General features: G+C 36.9%; 1 protein-coding gene across 1 annotated transcript; it reads left to right on the forward strand.

Annotated features, from left to right (window-relative positions):
* Positions 1-9,493: 9,493 nt before the first annotated feature.
* CCNH (cyclin H) lies at positions 9,494-21,080 on the forward strand (the record flags this gene model as incomplete). The annotated part of the gene is given in 13 exon segments (XM_032213521.1): positions 9,494-9,520; positions 9,522-9,590; positions 10,744-10,836; positions 10,838-10,867; positions 11,974-12,047; positions 12,276-12,486; positions 13,251-13,341; positions 13,344-13,397; positions 13,400-13,412; positions 13,948-14,018; positions 16,855-16,966; positions 18,633-18,693; positions 20,911-21,080. Coding segments are annotated over 13 exon segments (939 nt in total), but the record flags the coding sequence as incomplete, so codon positions are not given.
* Positions 21,081-22,467: the final 1,387 nt, after the last annotated feature.

Raw genomic sequence — 22,467 nt, forward strand, 5'->3', positions numbered from 1 at the left:
ACCAATTTTCATATGTAAAATCCAATAAAATTCCACATTAAGCATTTATAATCCATAGTTGTCAAGATTTTAGAAAAGTCAGTTTATTCAACTTTGGTATTATGTGAGCAATCATCGAAAGAGCACTAATCATCAAAGTGGAATTGTGTATTGCTTTAGGACAGAGAAAATTCACCAATATTTTGAGCAGGTCTGTTAAATGTTTGCCACATCTGTAACACGTGAAAGAATTAACAGATTTTTAGCTGATATTGCAGGAACATAAGATTTAACTATGGGATTGATTTTCTTCTGTGATTACATATCTTCTACCTTTATAATGTTATTTGCAAGAATAGAGAATATAAAAAGAAATCTGACATTAGATTTTATATCTCAGAGTTACCAGTCTATCATGACCCCTTGTTTTTTTTAAAAAAATCAGATATTTTTCTGGCTGAATCATTTCAATTTCAGTCACTAGATGAAGGATAATATGCACCAATGTGGCTTAGCCAATAGATTCAGCCCTGCTTCTCCCTTGTATGTGTTGAGTGTGTGTGTGTGTGTGTGTGTAAGTACACATCCAATGATTCACTCACCCACAAAGCAAAATCTGGGGTTGAAATTACATACTACCAAGAAGTATAATCATAAGACATGTACCTCAATATGGGAAATGGGAGCAAAGAGCTGGAACAGTCCAGATGTTCTGATGTAGATATTCCCCTAACTTTTTGGAGGGTTATAAATGGAGATGAGAAAGTTTCTCTTTTAGACTTGGTATGAATTCCATGATTAGCAATTTCTTGAGAAGAAACAAGCCTGAATAAGGTTGATTTTGTTTTTAAAAAATACTGATTTCTCTTCAAGTGAGTATTAAAAGCAGTTAAAAAGAAAATATTCCTGAAAGTTAAAAAGTATAAATTAAAATTAATATTAAAGTAATTAACAATATTTGTGAAATAGGCCTTATCCTCCCCTCTAGCAAATTTAAAAAAAATCTCTTTCTCAGCAGCCATGCCAGGAATTAATGATTTGGCCTAAGAAACTGAATATTAATATCTTAGTGAACAGAATTAGTTTTTCGGAAATAGTTTATAGTTTAGTCTCAATTACTAATCTAGTACCCAAGTTTCCTTTTTTTAAACCCCATACTAGAGCCACTTTAATGTAGTGGTGTGGTGAAGCTCACTCACCTCCACAAAAAAACAGAAAAGATTGTGACATAACTAGGTCATGGAAATATAGGAATTTTTCTCCTCCCCTTTTCTTAAAGGTTATCCTGAGGAAATAGTCCTTCCACAAATTATGTTTATCACACTTTGAGAACCTGCAAGATATGTCATTATATTTTAACAGTGTAGTGCTTAACTTAAATCTTCTTGGACAACTGGAATCACTAGGCAAGCAACATAATTTAGGAACTATAAAAGTGATAGTGGTGTATATGTTTCAGTATTATTGATATTAATTGTGGTATTTTACTTAAGCTGGATACAATGAGATGCAAAGCTCTTGCCCCTCCCCCAAATACCACTGAAAGTTATTCATGCAAAGACTAAAGACAAACACATTACAGTCAGCAAAATAGTCAGAAACTTATCAGAAGCAATTAGAAACTATAATGTCTTCTGTCTTGCTAACTAAACAAACAAACTGCATAGACCAGTGATTTACCAATGGTCTACAATTCACACCTTCCCCCTAGACATTGATAGTTGGTGATATACTTCTTCCCACAGTTGGAAATAGTGTATTAATATATGCAACTAAAATTTTCAGAATGTAGATCTTTCTGCTGGTTATAATGAACAGCTGACCTGAGTTTCACAAAGACACCAATACTTTTTTTTTATACCTGTGTTTACAATTTTGTATAGCACTGAGAGATGAACTCATTCAGTAGTAGTAGTAGCAGCAGCAGCAGTTTTTTAATCCTGATTTTCTACAAATGTTTGATATAAACTGAACAGCACAATAAATGTATTTTTATTTCCTAAATCAGTGATCTTGGAAAAAATGTGGAAATTTTTTTACAGGAAATAACTTGTCTTGGACAGATTTTCTATAGACTATATGATTCTGGCAAGCAATAATGCACAGGATATGTTTTAAGCAGCATGGCAGAATGAGTTGTGACACGCCAAAAACCTTCCACTGCAATATTATAAATAGGAGCCCTTGTGCAGGTGTCTCCCAAACCTTTCCTTTCTTTACTATTCACTGAAGGCAACTGTCTGCTGAGAACCTTGATGGAGGCTCCTCTCATGATTTGTGAATCTTGGCTTCTGAAAATTTCAAGAAAAACTCCACAAATAGATACAAAAAGCTTTCTTGTGCACACTTTCCGCCTCTGCATATAGTATAAGTGTTCTAGATTATTTCAGATTGTTTAGAATACATTTTAGAAATACAATAATGAGGTGAGTTCCAGTCTCGTTCTTGTGCATTAGTTTTAACTGTAGTTGTGGGGAACTTCTGCAAGATCCTGGAAGATTAATCATATAAAGTTCCACATACCTTTATGTAATTTCCCATTTATTAATATTTGGACAAGGCAAATTGGGAGGTTTTTGAATGTTTAAATTAATCGAATTATACCACTGAAGGTTACAACACAACCAGGAGTAGAACAGCTGTGACCCTAAATTGAAGGTAGCTCTTAAGACCCTTTTGTGGAAACTATGGGAATGACAGACATATGATTTCCCATGCTTTCCAATAAAAATAAGTAGGCTAAATATATCCATTTTACTTAACCTTGCCAATGAAAAAGGGGTGAAAATTCCTCTCCTGAATAGCCAAAGTAGCTTGAGATGTAGAATCTACTGATATAATAGTATAACTGCCCATGTAATTACTTCAAATAACTATGCCTTTTATATTCTAGAAAAATGCAGCAGGTTGAGTACAAATATTTAATATATTCTGTGGATATGTGACTGAAACAAGAAGCAATTGTTATACATTTTATACTTGATTGATATGAATTGGCTACTTCTGGTGCTCTACTGGTATTAGTAACTGATTTCCCCCGCACAACACCAATGCAATACCTAATGTAACCAGAACTGGGACAAAGGGGAGTTTAGAATTAATTTAGGTAAAACAAAAACAATGAAGCTGAATCTTTAGATAAATGATCAGCTGAAAGGAAAGGCATTGCATTTGTATGGTTTTTTAAATTTCAGCATTTGTTAATAAAAGACAATGACTAAAATTGACACAAGAGGTTATTCAGCAGTCTCTGAAGAGCCATTAATTTTCTCTACATCTGGTCTACACACTTTGCAGCCTAGATTCAGGTGTAAGATCAGTGACTGTCACAAGTTTTAAGGGTATACCCACTCCAAGCAAGCAATACTAATCTTACCATACGTGTGGTTTGTGTTTTGCTTCTCACCCCAAAGAAACAAAAGACAATACCACACCATTCAGAGTAGTAGCCGCCCTTAACGATAGCATTCATTTATGCCATTCTTTTTATTCTTCTTCTGCAATTTCTTGAACACTAACACACACACAAAAATAAAATTCTTATTCCTATTTAATATATTATACAGGCAAGCAGAGAAGGGGAGAGCTTCCGTTGAGAAAAACATAACCATGGCAACAACAGAGCCAGGGAGGGAAACCATTGGTACTTGTGAATTTCAATGTAATCAAGGCTACAGGGGAAAAAAAGAGAAGAAATATTCTTTCTTTTATCCCAGAACAGGCCTGTTTTTCAAGTGGAGAAGGAAACACTTATCAGTAAGGCAGCTGGTCTGTTCATGTTAGGGCTTTATTGTGAATCTGAAAAACAGGCAGTCGAGTCCTACTTAGTATTTATTAGGGAAACTCCTCTCATGCATGTCACAGGATTTGGAAATGAAACATTTTTAATGCACAGGCTGGTTGGAAATTCTGAAGCTTCTACTCCTGTATATTGGAGGGCAATGTTCATTTTTAAATGTAATAATTTGACATCAATCTTTGCTTTTGACTGGTCCAACCACTACTTTTTGGGAGTGAGGTCCTTGTCTTGGTACTCAAAAGACCAAGCACTATTCTTGCCTCAGGAAAAAAAAAAGTAAACTGGCTTAGCATTAAATCATGTCTTTTTAACAGGAATAATTACAGCAACATCTATCCATTTTACTTCGGATGATGCCGAATCTGACAGATGATGTTCACAGTTCTACATGCTAAGGATCTCAATCCACATCACATCTTTTAATACCTTTACTTCTGGTGGGATAACAAATTCTCAGAATTGTTGCACACAATGTTAGCTTGACAAAGACTGACTGTCCCAAGAGTAGTTATCATAGAGACAAAGGGATTTGAAACTGGGTCTCCTTAGCCTCAACCCAGCACTCAAATGACTAGCAATGAAACCAACAGAATGGTAGACGTGGCACGACAAAACCGCGGTCCACTAAAGCGCGCCCGACTAAAACCGCGTCGCTGATGTCATGAGGCCAGCGCGACAACAGCGACCGCGGAGAAAAAAGGGCGCTTTAAAAAGCGCTTTGAAAGCAAGCCGATTCAAGTTAAGGTAAGGGTTAGATTTAGGGTTAGGGTTAGGTTAAGGGTTAGGTTTAGGATTAGGGTTAGGTTTAGCGTTAGGTTTAGGTTAGGTTTAGGTTAAGGGTTAGGTTTAGGTTTAGGGGGGTTAGGTTTAGGGGTTAATTTTAGCTTAGTGTTCACAGCGTGCTTTTTTTGTCACACTGTGATGACGTCAGGTACGCGGTTTCGTCGAGCGCGCTTTAGTCGAACGCGGTTTTGTGGTGGAACCAATGGCAGAAAGAACCAGAGGCCTCTTTTGTATCTTTTGTGTGTCCCCCCCCCCCCCAAGCCTTAGTTAACAGCAGTAGGGCTTCTTGCCTATCCCTTAACTGTCAGAAGTGGAAACAAATAGTGTATATCTACACAGTCTGAACTAAATATGGTTTTTAACACGGAATAATAACAATCTGAAGCCATAAATAATGGAATCTGAAGAGCCACAATATCACTTCACCCACAGGCACCCATAATGGACATGGCTAGTGATTAAATATGTCATTATATCCTGACTCAAATACTGTGATTTATGTATTTGTCCTATGATAGTAGGACAGAGTTTGAAAGGGTGGGCTTTGCATTTTGATGTCCCCCACTGTTAATCATTGTATCTAAGAGCAGATGCCTATGGCACCACCACCTTCAATGGCAACCAGTCTTATGTGCTACCAGGGACATAGCACAGCAATCATGAGCAGGACTGCCAGAATAAAAACCTAAGCCTTTTACTACTTCCCACTTCAGGACTCTGCTACTATACTCGGTTGAAGTAAAATAATCTGCAAGCAACATTGCCAATCTCTTCTGAAGATCACCTTGATGATCTGGTCAGTGGGTATTAAGTATACTGTACATGAATGGACCACAGCCTTTGAAAAATCAGAAGACAGAGCATATTTTGAATTCCCACTCAATTCTTTTTTCATTGACCCTACATCAAAGTCATTCTTTCCCCCACTCCAGTGTTTTGGCTACGGAAATCTAAGGCTCTAGGATAGGGATGTCAAACTCGTGTCATGGCGTCATCACGTGACGTATAGGGACTTCCCCCCCCCATTGCTAAACTAGCAGGGGCGGGCCCAGCATGTGTGCATTGGCCCACGGGTCGTGAGTTTGACACCCTGCTCTAGGATGTAAGAATTCTCATTCCTAGCCTTGCATTTGTAACCATTACATTAACTGACTCTTAATTTAAGATAATTAATATCAAAACATACTAATGAAGCGTGCACTCTGAAGCTAAAGTAAACATCAGCATTCTGCCTTGCACCAAGAAAGGTCTTTGACACATGTATTAAGTTTCAAACATGTACTAGTTGCTAGTTCAGGAATTCCAAATATGTGTGCACTCATTGATCTTTATGCCCATGCTGGGGCCATTTTTTACACAGAAGAATTGGAATAATAATTCCAATTCTCAGAGATGGAAAGGGCTTCATTCATACTATGGTTTAGTATTTGAAATAATTAGGTGAGTTGATATTTTCCATTCAAGTGGCAAAGTTAATCACTCCCAAGAATTAATTTGGCATTTTGAGTTTTCACATACACTGCTGTTTTTTGGAACCTTAGATATCATCTTTAATTTATTGCATTTGTTTAAGTCTACAGTGACATTTAAAAAAAACACATTTATAAAAGGTGGATGACTAATTGGCCAATTCATGAATTCCAACTTTTGTTATAAAAGACCACCAAGGCCAATGGCCAATTGATGGGAGAAGTTATTCAGTAGTCTCTGGAGAGCCATTCAGCTTCTCTACATCTGGTCCATACTCTTGCTGCAAGGGAAACAAGACATTCTTATTTAAGAAATAAATAAGAAACAAGGAAGTACATTCTTATTTTTTAAATAAAACCTCAGCAAAATTCTGGCAGATTTGATATAACTTAGGTAGTACATTCTTAAAGGGATAAGTATTTGGATAATTTTCATTATCTTCCAAGTTTGCTTTGCTGTTCCACCATTCTCATAATTCTGATCAAATATTCTAGGACATGTAATGCTTAATGGCAAAATAAACATCTTTATAGATTAAGAATGTTTACACATGACTGGCCAGAGCAACTGATTAATAACTTTTACAGCTAGTTATGAAAATGAGATTACAATACTTGTAAAATTAACACTGCATTTCTAATTTTCTAGCCTCTGGACAATTTGCACAACAGGCAATTGAGCCATTCATAATTAACTAGCACATTTCAGTTTCCAGTTTTAATTTTCAGTGGTGCATCTTTCTGAGTCATCCATTAAAACTGTACCATTAAACAGGTACTGAGGTTTTATTTATTTGCATTATCCCCTTCCACCATTAATGGCTTGGTAAACTTTATAAAATATTTTTGCTACTGCTGCTTTCAAAACATTGAACAAGATCACTATTGCTTTTGCAACAATTTGAATAAATCAGCAACATTAATTTGCTGATCTAGTATTCTAGAAACACAAAGCACATGGATACTTCTTCTGTATAGGAATCTGCAACCTAAGATATGCCATATATTGGAAATAAGCATGAAGAACCAGGGACTACTTGTTTACTTAATTACATCCTGAGCTTTCCCCATCTGGGCCTACTTTATACAATCAATATTATTCATCTTAGACTAACTTGAAAACCCAACTTTTTCACCTTTGACTTGTATGACCATTAATGCAATTGTGGTGCTATCATTTCTATATTGTGGAACAGCAGGAGTTTTTGTTAATATTGTCACTATATTGCAGAACTATTATACTATTAATATTACTAGGTATCTATTGTAACTATTTTTGTCAGACAATTTAACTTTTTTCATGTATCTCTATTATCCCCTCCTAACTGGCAAAGTGTTATATATTATATCTTTATAGAAGCCAAGCCAAAAGTTAAAAATTCAGACTGAAAAAATTATTTCTTGGCAGTTAAGGAGGTGGAACAACTAACCATAGCATGGATATATAAGCCTTTCATTACCTTTAAACATTTGTTTTGGAGAAAATGAATAACTTAAGGCTAAAGATCTACATTTTTTGCAGCTATTCCAGGGACTGAATCAGCATGAGTGCATCTTCTGAAACTGCATACAAGATGACTTGATAAAGATTTTTTTCCCCGTCAAATCAGCACAAATTGCCTATCAGAGATCTATGGTGGAGTGGGTGGCTGTTATCCTGCTCTAATGAAGGCGGTAAGCGAAGCCTGTTCGGCCAGAGGCATCTTCTAATGAAGTCACCCTTTGTGCCTGCATAGAAAAAGACATTAAAAGCATCACATTTTGCTTCGGAAGGATTAAATCATGCATTAAACGATTCCTGCCGGTCCCGGTAAATTGTTCAAAGATCTACCTACAACAGAGTAACCCACCCGGTGGGAACCTACTATTAAATTTGATAGTACAGAGCTGATAGTTCAACTGCATAGTATTTCTTTTATAAAAGAGGACTATGAACTGCTTTTTGGAGATGTGAGATCCTTTTTGGAGCCGCCTCCCCAGGCATTGAGTTCATCAGAAAAGCTAGGATCCAATTTCTCGCAACGTTGAGAAGACGAAGGAAAAAACCCAGCTTCGAATTGGGTTCTCAGTGAGAAACTCTTTTCTCTCCGCAGCGCCACATCCAATAGAGGAATCCTTTTCCCCCTTTCGGAGACCCAGCTGATCCGTTGCACTCCAACTCCCATAATTCCTGGGCCGGCCTCGGGCACTATGGGAAATGAAGTTCAACCTGTTCGGAAGATGGCAGGTCAGGCAAACCGATGTTCGGAGCTGCGCTCTTTTCCACCGGAGAGAATGGTTTTATTATTCCCTTGCAGGCTGCGCCGGGGACTGACATGGTGTTGCAGTACCGACGGGCATTCCGAGGCTTCCAGGGCAAGGACGGTCTGCAGTTTTAATTTCCGTCCCAGCCAAATCGGACGGAATGCCGAGATCCTACACTACTGGATTGTCGGAGGCCAAAGCTAGGCGGATCGTCCACGCAGAGTCTCCGTTGACCCAGTTTGCCCATATCCTTGTTGGGCTACACTCCCATCTCATGCAACCAGGAAGAGTCTAATCGGATCTAATCGTGGTGCCTTTTCTTCGAGTTTCCAAAATGCGAATTGCTAATTGACACCCCCAAAAAAACAAACAAGCCCACCGTCATGAGAGCCAAATCGACAACAAGGAATCTGGGACAATTTACAGACAGGGGAAAAACCCTAAAGCGGAGCAGCCTTTTTCTTGCTGTAGCTCGGAAATCCAGTTCTGAATCGCGCAGCGTGCGACAGCTCTTCGCTTTTTATCTCTATATTTGCACTAGCTCGCAGTTCTCGAGCTACCAGTGACTTAATAGAAATACAGACGAGTCACATCAGAGCATGCGCCAAGTTAGGATTCACACTAGTTGAGAAAAATGCTCACGATATAAATTGGCGCATGCTCTGATGTGGCTCGCCTGTATTTCTATTCAGTCATATAAAATTTCAGAGCACCGAATAAGATTCATTAGCAGGTTAGACTGGTAAGCGACGGGAAACTGAAATAGCTCATGTGGTATGAGTAGGCGGTGCGAGCCCGCGAAATCTTTTATTTTGCCGGTGATCAAAATCTAAGGCTGCCTTTGTCTGAGTGTACGTGAAAGTTGCCTTCAAAAGTCGCGACGTCTTTTTCTAATGTTATCCGCAGCTTTCCGAAGGTGCGAGCTATATAAAACGAGTCTGCTTGTCTTATCTCCGGAACGGCCCTGCGAGAAAGCCGCGCGAATAGATTTCGGGGCCTGCTGGGAAATCCTGGCTTTTTGGCGCAAGCACGCCGGGAACTTGGGGGCGGAGTGGTGGCGACTGTGATGACAGCGGAGGGGGCGGGGCCGGAGGCGGCCATTCCCGTGGCGGGGCGTTTCGTCCATTTCCGGGGTTGAGGAGTGCGGTTCGTCTGGACGTCGGCGTTGGCGAAGCTCGGGCGGCGGCGGTCGCTGTGATGTACCACAGGCAGCACGCAGAGGCGCTACTGGACTTTCCGCAGCGAGGGAGGAGTTAGCCCGCAGGCGCTCTGATGCCAACCGCAAGTTTAGATGCAAAGTTGTGGCCAATGGAAAGGTAAGGGGATGGCAAAAGAGCCAAGGAGCCTGGCTTTCCGTTACATTTGCCTCGGGTCTTTAGTATTGCCCGCTTTAGGATTTGTCAGGATGCTACAGGTAGCCCTTGGTTACCGACATAGTTGGGACTGGGAACCCCTATTACTTCACAACGCGATCGTAATTCGTGGGTGTCACGTGAGCACACCGATTTATGGAGGCAGTTGGCAATCCCGGTCAACGCGAATCCTGCATTTGTTGCTTTATCCCACTGTCGTGCGATTGCTGCCCTGCCGGCTTCCCCATTGCCTTTGCTTGTTGGAAACTGACATCCCATATCTGGAACATGATGCTTGTTATAATTGGGAGCCAGTTGCTAAGCACTGCGTGATAATGTCACTGAGGGTGCAGCAATGGTTGTTAACTATGAGGAGCTGTTACAAGTACCATTCATTCGCAGTACTGTAACTTTGAATGGGTGGTCATTCAATGAGGACAACCTGTATGTACCAACACTAATTCAGTATGCTGGCGGGGAACTCTCGGAACTGAAGTCCACAGATCTTAAAAGTTGCCAAGTTTTGAAAATACTTATATAGATTCTGTTTTTCTGTTAAGGGTAAGAGAAATGGATATTATAGTGTACCATGTCCCCATTAACAGATTTGTTACAGTTTTCTTGGCAGGAGTGAGATATCGTGTTATTATTTACAGTTTCCTTGACCATTAAGCGGATAAACTCACTATCTATATCTATGTCTATGTCTATGTCTATGTCTATATCTCTATCTATCTATCTATCTATCTATCTATCTATCTCTATCTATCTATCATCTATCTATCTAGTTATAATCTGTTACTGACAGAGAATATTGATGCACTGATGTTGCCTGGTTTGATAATGAAACATCTGCAAGAAAACAAGCAAGCTCAGAGAACACCACGGACCTCTCTGTTGTGGTTTGCCAAAGTTCTTCTGTGCAAATATGTAGATTTATAACACTCAATTCCTTAGCTGCCTGGGGATAATGGGAATGGTAGTCCTGCACATGTAAACAGTACTAGGTAAGTAAGACTCATGTATAGGCTTATGCCTTAAGTGGTTCCACTTAATAGCTTTAGTCTGTGTTAGTGAATTGTGATTTCTATTTAAGATATGTATTATCTTTCATAAGGTTCAACAGACGGACTCGTTTATTCTTGACCAACATGAAGAACTGATAATTTGTAAATATTATGAAAAAAGATTAGCAGACTTTTGCTCTGTATTTTAAGCCAGTAATGCCCAAATCTGTTATGGTAAGTTGTTGAATTTTTTACACCTGTTTTAATTTTTATGTTTAAAGAAACCAATGTCTTGCTGGTGCTTATTTGAAATGAAACTTTGTTGGATGTAAATAGCTAAATAATTCTTATTCTTCATAAGTTTTTATCTGCCATTTCTTCATTTTTCAAAATTTAATGTGGTTTGCAAAGTTTTCTTTTCCATATGCAGAATCTTTTGTACATTAGCATTAGTTAATAGTTTTGTACACTAGCATTAATAATGCTGATTTGAAATGCTGAAAGAAATGCAGAACAGTTTCTTTTCCAAGTAATTAGTACCGCCTTAAGGTTAGTGCTCTGGAATTGATGTCTTCATTCCCATGAATACCCTGGTCCACCTTATTTGTTAAGTGGGAAGAGAAAGAAAAGGGTTATACATCAAATGTCAGAGCAACAGTTAGATCAGTTTGTAATATTGTAATATTTGTAATCAATTTGTAATATTGTCACAGCTTCTGCTAGAGTTGTGCAGCAGACATGCAGCAGAATGCACAGAAGATCATAACACTGATAGGAAAGCTAATTATCCTGCCATACTGCTAAATTCTGCTATAGGAGATCACATCTCAGCTATGTGGGAATCAGTAGTAGAGACAATCAAACAAGTCTCATAATTCTGGAAAAACTACAGTTGTGAAGAGTATAAACCTATCTGAGATCATAGGCATGTAGACTTGTATTTATTGTATTTGTGAAGTGTACTATTTTTGATTGGGAGAAGTCAGAATTACTGATCTAGTGTGTTGTTTAGAAGGAAATTCTAGTATCAGTTTTGTGCACAAAATAAATAAATAGAAAAATGTTTTAGTATCTCCAAGTAGATTGGAGCAAACATGCTATTTATTCTAGTGGGCTAATTTATACATAAAATAGATGCACTTTTCATTGGTACAGTAATAAACTGCATCCTTTGTTTCATAAATTCGCTTTGTGACTATGATTTGATTTTTTCTGAATAATGTGTGTAGAACTGAGCAGTATGTTATTTAGTTTATATTGGCATTGTAAAATGTGCCTTGTATTTATTATGTTTATAACAAGTAATTTGAATGAACTTTCCAACTTTTTTGTGCTTTTAGGGAACAGCCTGCATGTATTTCAAACGTTTTTATCTCAATAACTCAGTAATGGAATATCATCCCCGTATAATTATGTGAGTAACTCTTAATCATTTATGCCTTGATATCATTTAAAATTTATAATGTTTATGTATTTTTGAAATTTTAACTAATAAGAGACAAGAAATATATAGAGCTCATATTCATATTCCAAGGTGAAAACTGCCTTTTTCTCAGGAAAACATTTTTTTGGTCTTGAAATTATTTATATTGTCTCAAGTACATATACTTTTGTTACAATAAAATGTTTGTTTTGTTTTAAGGTTAACGTGTGCATTCTTGGCTTGTAAAGTAGATGAATTTAATGTATCTAGTGCACAATTTGTTAGTAACCTCCGTGACAGTCCAGCGGGACAGGAGAAAACATTGGAACAGATCTTGGAATATGAATTACTTCTTATTCAGCAGCTGAACTTCCACCTTATAGTACATAATCCTTACAGACCATTTGAAGGGCTATTGATTGATTTGAAGGTAGCTTTTTTCCCTTTTTGCTTACCAAGTTAACATGACTGCAATAACTGTATTACATGTTGTGGTATGAATAATACAGAGATATTTAAACTTTTACAGTGATAATTACGAAGTAGCTCTTTTTAAGCTAATTTTAAAATGGCCAAACTATGAAACTGGATATCAATGTTAACTTGTGACTCCATCTTTAATATCTTAGATTTTATTTGCATATCTTTCAAAACCCTTTCTTTAGTTTTTGAAAATGGTAACAAAATATTGCTTTTAGAACTGAATGCCAAAATGATGGTTGGAAATGTGAGTTGTTTGTGCTGATGTTCATATGTGTTTGAGAGGATTCTTAATTCCTCTATAAATAAGGATATTACCTATATAATTATATTTCTTATGAACATCAGAGTTAGAGTAATGAGGTATAGAAAAAATTGTTTGGTTTTTTTGCTACCCTTAACTATCATTAAAGACAAATCTTGGTAAAGGATTATATATCATCAGCTTAAAAATCTACGAGCTTTTTTATTTGAAGGACAAGGTACTGTAGAAGACCTTTGGTGTTATATATGATTATTCTGAAGTGGGGGTGGGGGAAGACCACAAAATAGATAAGCTTTTTAGTTTATTTTGTTTTATTCTATTGCTTGAAAACAGGGAAATTCTGTTAGTACCTGCCTTTCATTTGAAGGTACTTGTCTTGGATATAGGCTTGGAGGAAATTGTAGCAACAAATTATTCCAAAGTATTATTGTCTGTTACTTATTTTCTAGACTCGTTATCAGTTGCTTGAAAATCCTGAGACATTGAGGAAGACGGCAGATGATTTTCTTAATCGAGTATCTTTGACAGATGCCTGCCTTCTATTACACCTTCTCAGACAGCTCTCACTGCTATGGTATCAAGTGCATCCAGGGCAGGATTAATATGGAAAGGTAGGCAGTTTCTGAATGTTTAAGCAATCACATAAACACCCTCTGTTTCTGTAGGAAAAATATAGGCTATAAAAAAGACATGAATAATAACTGCTGCAACAACTATTCAGTCAGACATATACTCCAAATTCCAGGATTTGATTTGATTACCTGAACAACTTTATATAAGAGTTTGGCAGCAGTAAATAATTAATTCTGGTGTATCTGGCGCCAGGCTTTTGTTTTTAATGCATTTGGTTTTAATACTTTTAATATGGCTTCTTGATTGGGATCTACCCAGTGTTAGGTATAAGACAGCTATATAAATGTTTTAACAAGGGGAAAACTTGAGTACCTTAGCAAGAAATACAAGAAAGTCTAACACAAATTACTTTTTTTTTAAATTGCTTTCATGAGCATAAGTTGTTATTTTAAATACTGTTAAATACTGCATTGCCTATTGTGAAATGTTCTATATGATCATTTTTTATGATCTATAATTTAATTCTTTTTAGCTGTTCGTTTATTTTTGCTAATTTTGTGAATTTTTTAATAGTTACTTGTCAGGAACCCTAATGCTCAAAGAGAACAAAACATCCCTTTCGCAGTTGCTGGACGGAATGAAATGTAAGTATTGATGTTGACAATGAAACAGTACCTACATATTTATTTAAAATATCGTTGATGCTTCAGAAGGAAAAGGTGAAGAGCTTTTAACAGTTGTAAAAGTTTATTTTTGATATTTCTAACTGAATAAAAGGACCCATTATTTTAGAAGAAAAATACTGTATCTGCAATCTTGTCTGTTTCCAGTTTTCATATTCCCCATTTCAGCATGTAGGATAACATAGTATAGGATATCCAATTATCAATAAAGGAGAATATTTGTAGCTCAGGGTTGAAATGAAGGGTCTTTGGTGCTCTCTGAGTTTGGTTGTTTTTTACTTGCAGATGTTTCATTATCCTAATTAGGTATCATCAGTGTTAGTTGCTGATGATGATAGTGTAGCACTGAGGATGTTACCTAGTTTGGGTAATGTAAATTTCTGCAAGAAAACAGCCAAGCTCAGAGAGTACCAACGATATATCCTGTTATATAAAATGTTTGTAGCGATATGGAGTTTCTGCAGTATTAATTATGGCACAGACTCATTAACAACAGGTTTGCTCTATCTGTTTTGATACTGAGTTTTATGTTGCCTGATTCCAGAAAGAGTTCCTTTTAATATTGTGCACGGTGTAGTCCCGGAGATATTAAAACGTCAACAACTATCCAATGTTTTTTTTCTTTAAGACTTACTAGATTCGTTTCAGTTGATTTATATTTTGAACCATTGTGGTATAAACGGTGTAAAGAAATGGCTCTAACATTTTCTCTGTGACTGTTATTGCTAACTATATGATTAGACTCCAGGAAAACTAAAACAATGAATAACAATTTTAGTGTAACTAACTGTATATTGCACTCTACTTTGACATTGGTAAAATAAATGTATGTCAATTAAAATAAAGCCATGATGGTGCAGTAATTAGAGTGCAGTATTGCAGGCTAATTCTCTGCCTGCCAACAGTTCGATCCTGACTGGCTCAAGATTGACCCATCCTTCCATTGGTAAAATGTTGGTAAAATGGGAGCTCAGATTATTGTGGGCAATATGCCAATTTTGTAAACTGCTTAGAGGGCTGTAAAGCTGTAGGAAGTGGTATATACGTGTAAGTGCTATTGCTAATTTGGTAAAAGAGTGAAAGTTTTATATGTATGATCTGAAGAGAAACCAGAGTAACTATGAAGCTATGATGCACCTTCTATAAGGACTCATAGATTCAATTTATTACACCTTACCTACTAAATATCTGGGAAATACTGATCTTTTTTACTTGCAACTACTGTTAATCAGATTGGTATGAAGTAATTTATTTGGATGTCGCCAAATTCTGCTATGCTGTATGTAAAATTAGGCAAACTTTAACAGCCTATGTTAATCCACTACTAATCACAATATATTATTATGCTTGTCTGTTTTTTATGTTTTGCTATTATTGTTTTAATGCTTTTATTTGCTGGTCTATGATCATAATAAAGATTGATTGATTGGTAAAAGAACAGGATATTTAAGCCAAGGATGCGTAAAAGAAGCTGAAGCACTTCTTAGCCATGAAAGATTTGTTTCTAATCTGAAAGAGACCATGAACAGTAACTGCTCTGCATGGCATGAGGACTAGATTTGGAGAGGAATGCAAAGTTTTGGTTTTAATGGGATCATTTGTTACCCACCTCAAGATGGTGAGAAGCTTATTTGTTTTGAACAATAAGGGACAGAATGAGGTTCACAGGTTAACCAAACAAGCTATCAGAAGCCAGTCTAACCCATCTTATGCCAGAGAAAAATATTTTTCCTCCGCTAACAACTTTGCCAGCTACATAGGATAGTGTTTCAAAATAAAAAATGTGCTTCAAATTATGCAGGCGTGCATATGTGGCATGTCAGCAGTGTCTGTCTCCATGGGAATTAGTATAGAGGCAGCTGTGAAATCTAGGGAAATAATGGAGCTATCTTTAAGGTCTTATGGACAAATATTTTGTGAATGTATTGAATGCTTCAAAGCATCTTGTTTCTGTTTGAATCCAGTATGCCGCAGAGAAAAAAAGAATTTGATAGCACTCTTCAGATATTGAAGTGTTTCTTGAAAAGAGAGTCCATCTTCCTGAAATGTGGCACTTTAAATAACATTCTTAAGTTATAAGAAGGCAGGTTCCAAGTATTTTTTTTTAAAACAGTTTTAATACTTTTGAACATTTAAACAATAGAACCAATTACTTAGGCACATGGTGGCCTCCCCTGCATGCATTCAGCTAAAGTCTGTCCTGAGAAAAAAATTGATTCCTAATCTGAATATCCTCTAACACAGTGGTTCTCAACCTGTGGGTCGGGACCCCTTTGGGGGTCGAACGACCCTTTCACAGGGGTCACCTAAGACCATAGGAAAACACATATTTTCGATGGTCTTAGGAACTGACACACCAATTTTATGTTGGGGGTCACCACAACATGAGGAACTGTATTAAAGGGTCACGGCATTGGGAAGGTTGAGAACCACTGCTCTAACATATCTTGTAATTAGAGAATTCCTTAGTTGACATCTGAAGCAGTTCCATTTGGATAAGTTTGCAATAACCTAAAGTCCTTCAGATTTAGCTTCATTTGGTTCATATATAGCCTGCCTACAGTTCTTTTGTAATAATACACCCCCTCCAAAAAAATCCAGGTAATTGCCTTTTGATCAGTTTTGTAGGAGCAAGTAGGCTAAATACAAAATTATTTAGAATGCAAATTGTTTGTGAGTGAGAAAATTTTCAACCAGCACATTCGTTTTCTTAGAATTTCCTGATCTGTTTTTGGTAAGTAACATAAAAGTTCATATTTTTATAATATTTTGATAAGTGTTTATTGCAATTGTGTAGGCATGAAAAATCTGGTAAAAAAATATGAGCTACCACATCCTGAAGAGGTTGCTGTATTAAAACAGAAACTAGAAAAATGTCACAGTCCAGAACTTGCTCTTAATTCAAATATGTAAGTAACAGTTTAAAGTTTTGTTAAATTTATTCTGTTCTAATGGCCTAATTTCTGGCTAGAGTTGTCTCTATTGATGCTATTCCAGGTGTTTGTCAGTATTTATTCCTCAGTTGGGCTTGAACGTATAATACGATGAAGTCATTTTGTGGATTATAATGTTGCTTAGCAAAACTTTCTTGCAGCAAAGTTGAGTAGGGACAGGTTTATGTTATACAATAAATGTAGATAAAGAGATGAAAGATGTTATATAAAAACAATAGTTTACCTCATGTAGCAACATAGAACTTACTTGGGGTTGTAGGTATTTTGTAATGCCACATTCCTCTACTAGGTTCAAATCATTTATATAAATAGGAAAACTTTACTTTCAAAGAACACTTGGATTAAATTTAGGTAATCTTTATTCTGCTGTGGATTATACACTCTCAAAAGTAGTCTTTTGTAGGTTGCATGATGGAAAAAGTGAAACAAACAGTTGATAGGGAAGACATAGAAATGGTGAGGATCTTCATTCTTATCCCCCCCCTTCCCCTTTTTTTGCTAAATTGGATACCAAAAGCCTCAGGTGTTCTGTTACTGAAGGCTTCATAAAAGTAGTAGAAAGAAATTGCAAAATAATATTTATATTAATCTGAAGGTTGGTTTATTGAATTTATTATTTTTCCAACTTCATCAGACTTCTTTACATTAATTTTTCGGCAGTCTATCAATGAAAAACATATATCTTATGGAAGTTGATTCCGGTATACAAAAGTATATGTCTAACAAACTTTTCATTTACCTCAGAGATAAATTTTAATTTATAGTTTTAAGGGATTTATAGTGTTAAATCTGCCCTAACTGCAGAAGGGAATGTCCCAAGCCTGCTGTACTTTTTGAGTTACACTGAGTTCTATTGCCACCTGCATGCAGAAGGCCTCTAGATTTTCCAGAGTCCTTAATCTCTGGGAGAGATGGACTCTCACAATCACCCACTACTCTAAGAATGGTTATATTTATTTGTTACATTTATTTGCCGCCTATCTTGCCATGGGGTGACTTTAGGCGGCTTTCAATAATAAAAAGAAAATGAAAGGAGTGTAAATAGACGAAGTAAATAATAGAATAATAAAATAAACAATGACAAAGGCACACAATGAGAATAATATATCAATCTGAGAACCAAAAAGATAGATGGGTGGAGGGCAGAGCAAGTGATGATGAGATGGAGTCTGCCATCAATCCACACTTCCAGTGTAGAACTGCACTATTTGTTCCCTAGGCCAATCGGCAGAGCCATGTCTTCAGGCTCTTGGAGCAGGATAGGATTAGTATTAGAATCAGTTGGTGTTGAATAAATCTTCTACACCAGGGATCCCCTGGGCCACGCAAGTGGCAGGCAAATGCACACAGCTCCATTTGTGTGAGTGGGGGACGCTCATATGGGGAAGCTACATTTGCAAGAGTGGTGGGATGCATAGATGGAGCTGTACACATAAGCGCCCATTACTTGTGTGGAACCATCCCCTCTCCTATTAGCCAGTTCACAAAACTGGAAAGATTGGAGACCTCTATTCTACAGAGTAATTTAATTATTGCATTCTTTTTAATATAAAAATGGGATTGAATAAATTTAATAGTGGAACATGCCCTCTAACATTTTTCTTATGTGGGATTTTAATAGGAAAAAAAGAAAAGGCTATGAAGGTGATGAATTCATCTCGAAAAAATCTAGAATGGAGGAGGTTAGTAGATGTTATATCACCAGATTAAATTATATTTAAACTATTATTAAATCAGGATCACTGTTTGTTTTTAGATGGCACCTGTATTGTGTCAAAAATCGCTTTTTCTTAATGCCAATTTTTTTTTTAAACAGAGACAATGCAGCTATTTTGTTCCTCTTATCAGAGCAAATCTCTGATCAATTTTAATTGGTTTCTTTAGCTCATAAGAAATGAAGTCTCTGGATCATTCACTAAAATTCCTACCTGATACCGCACAGCATTAATCTGTAATATATGCCATCATATTTTTTTTTAATCTACTTTTTAATTTGAATTGTGGTTTTAGTGGCTTTAATGTGTTTTGTTTATCATGTGAGTGATCCAGAGTCACTACAATAGATGGGTAGTTATGCAAATATAATAAAGAAGTAGAGAATAAATTATCATGGAATCAAAAGGGGCGGGACCAGTTCCCAGATACCTTACACAGCAACTTATAAGACTATAGATATTAAGAAATGTATACCTTATTTTCAAATCTGAAAGTATCAGGAATATGTGGACAATTAAAATTAGCACTGCAACTGTTAACCAGTTAACTTGAATGTTACACAATTAGACGGTTTTTACATTGAACACATAATGCTGAACTAGAATATTTAAGGGAAAAACCTAATTCTTATTTATTCTACTTTATCAAATTCTATGAAAGAAATATTAAATTAAATTTCAAGTACAATAACAAGGTCAAAATTAGAAGCTGATACTGTACTATATTTGAATTGCTGTGGAAAAATTAGTGAAACATAGATTTGAACCAGAAGTAGGTTGCCAATTTTTTATTATTGGTTCAGGCGTGTGCACGATGCTTCTGCGCATGCACAGAAGTGTCGAGTGGGTGGGCAGAGCCTCCCACTGCTGCTGCTACCGTTTCAGTCTATCCGGGCCGAACCAGCAGCAACCCACCTCTGATTTGTACTTTTGATTTTGAAATAAATGTGACATAAATGCAAAACATGTTGGAAGAACATGAGCTAAAGCAAATCATGATTTAAACGAGACCTTTCGGACAGCAGGGACCACTAAATTCATAATTTTAAATCCCGTGGACCACTAATATGATCTGCCTAATGACAGGCTACATGGGCTTGGCTGGGTGGTCACGTGACTGGGTGGGCATGGCCAACTCAATGTCACTCACGTCAAGGGGTGCCTCACTAGCCTCTACTCGCCCCTCCCCTCCCAGCTGCTTATTGCCTGTCTGGGCTCCTTAGGGTCCCAGGAAGCATTTGTTGAAGCTAAGCAGCCACCATGAGAAAGAGTTGTCAAAACATCTGGCTTAGTTCAATTGGATCTGACCGAGGCGGCTCAGCCAAAGCATCTCACTGAGGACTATGAGCATAGGCTTTCCAAGCAGAGGGAAGACCTGCGGGAGTGCAAGGCCACATACAGACTCCTGCGGGCTGAGATGGTCAGCTGTTCCAGGCCATGATGCAGTTCCACTGGAAGAAGGCTCTCCAGCTCTTTGCTACCAGAGGCACTTCCCTCCAGTCTTTGGCCAAAGCCCGCACTAGGAGCTGAAGCAGACCCAAGTTGGAATTTCTCCTCTCCTCTGACCCCTACAAAAAAAACCTGAAGGGGGAGACTTTCTGCAGCAACACAAACATTCATCGCATGTATCCGGCCCAGGGCCGTAGTTTGGGGATCCTTGATTTAGTTCAATAAATCCACGGACCACGGTTGGTGACTGCTGGTTTAAACTAAGCAATCAGAATTTATCCATAATATACTACACCCATTTTTAGAAGATGAGGTTACCTTGCATTGAATTAAATATTTGTACCATTCATTCTGGTCTTTTTGGCTCAGGTGAAACCCTTTTCATGTCCTGTTTCAGTTGGACATCTGGACATGCTAGAACCAAATTTATGTATACTGAGATTCTTCCATCTTTAATGCTTACAGTATTGAAGTTGTGCAGTAATAGTTGTAATTTATTTGAAAATGCTGATGATAATAGGCTTGTCTTATTTGCTTTATATGAATAAAATTTACCTTTTGATATTAAAAACATTGATAAATTAAGGGAATGTTTTTCAAAGCTCTAGTAGTTAATTCACTCTAACAGGATACTTATTGTGACCAATCTTCATGCAGGAAAAAATGATTTAGGAGTAAGTTGGGAGTGTTAATCTTTTGTAATATGTGGTTAATTTGATTTTTTTTTTCACTTAGGATGAATGGACAGATGATGATTTCATGGACTGATATATCTACATTCCTAATAGAAAATAAAATCTGAATTAACATACATTGGAAATAGACCCAGGCAGCATGTTGTACAACTTAACATTTATCAGAAAATTATATATTTATAATATAATAAATTTATTTTAACAAAGTGACTGGGATTTTGTATTTAGTGTGACTTCACAATGAACAGGGCTTTTCATTGGCCATCAACCAACCAACGAACTGAAATAAACATGTTCAGAGAAGATATTCACAACTTACAACTTCTGGAGGCAAGCTGTTCCACTGATTAATTGTTCCATCAGGAAATTTCTCCTCAGTTCTAAGTTGCTTCTCTCCTTGATTAATTTCCACCCATTGCTTCTTGTTCTACACTCAGGTGCCCTGGAGAATAGTTTGCCTCCCTCTTCTTTGTGGCAACCCCTGTGATATTGGAACACTGCTATCATGTCTCCCCTAGTCCTTCTTTTCATTAAACTAGACATACCCAGTTCCTGCAACAGTTCTTCATATGTTTTAGTTTCCAGTCCCCTAATCATCTTTGTTGTTTTTTCTCTGCACTCTTTCTATCTAGAGTCTCCACATCTTTTCTACATCGTGGCGACCAAAACTGAATGCAGTATTCCAAGTGTGGCCTTACCAAGGCATTATAAAGTGGTATTAACACTTCAAGTGATCTCGATTCTATCCTTCTGTTTATGTAGCCTAGAACTGTGTTGGCTATTTTGGCAGCTGCTGCACACTGCTGGCTGATATTTAAATGGTTGTCCACTAGGACTACAAGATCCCTCTCACAGTTACTACTATTGAGCAAGGTACCACCTATACTGTACTTGTGCATTTTGTTTTTCTTGCCTAAATATGAACATAGCTACATTCAAAGGGCCTATACAAATACCTTATAGCTCCATAATTATTTCTTCAGGGAGCACTAATCATGAAATAATCTCAGGATGATGCCATGCAATAATTTTGAAGTTCTTAGTATATTTAAACTTTATTTTTTATAAAAATATGCACCTAATTAATTGCTTTCAGGAAGCCTGATATACCAGACTATAAAAGCTACTTAACTACTCTAGTACAATCTTTCCTTGAGCAGAAAATATCAGTTATGTTTAGCAAAACCTTTTGCTAACATCCTAGGCAAATATTCTTATGTTCCAATGGCTGCAAGTGAAATATCTTGCTTATTGTATAAACTTTGAAAACAGCTATGGATATGTATCACAATATGTGAATGTTGAACTTCTTTATAAGGCATGTATGGAATTGCTGATTTGGAAAATCAAGCTTAATATCCAAATCAAATGTTTGCATTGACCCAGTAGTAAAGTCAGCAAGTTGTATTTAATGCCAAGTATATAATTTGTGAATAGAAGAATTAATGTATACAGTGGGGCAAAAAAGTATTTAGTTAGCCACCAATTGTGCAAGTTCTCCCACTAAAAAGATGAGAGAGGCCTGTAATTGACATCACAGGTAGACCTCAACTATAAGAGACAAACAAAACAAATCCAGACAATCACATTGTCTGAT

Source organism: Thamnophis elegans, chromosome 3, assembly GCF_009769535.1.
Source record: "Thamnophis elegans isolate rThaEle1 chromosome 3, rThaEle1.pri, whole genome shotgun sequence".
NCBI classification, from domain to species: Eukaryota; Metazoa; Chordata; class Lepidosauria; order Squamata; family Colubridae; genus Thamnophis; species Thamnophis elegans.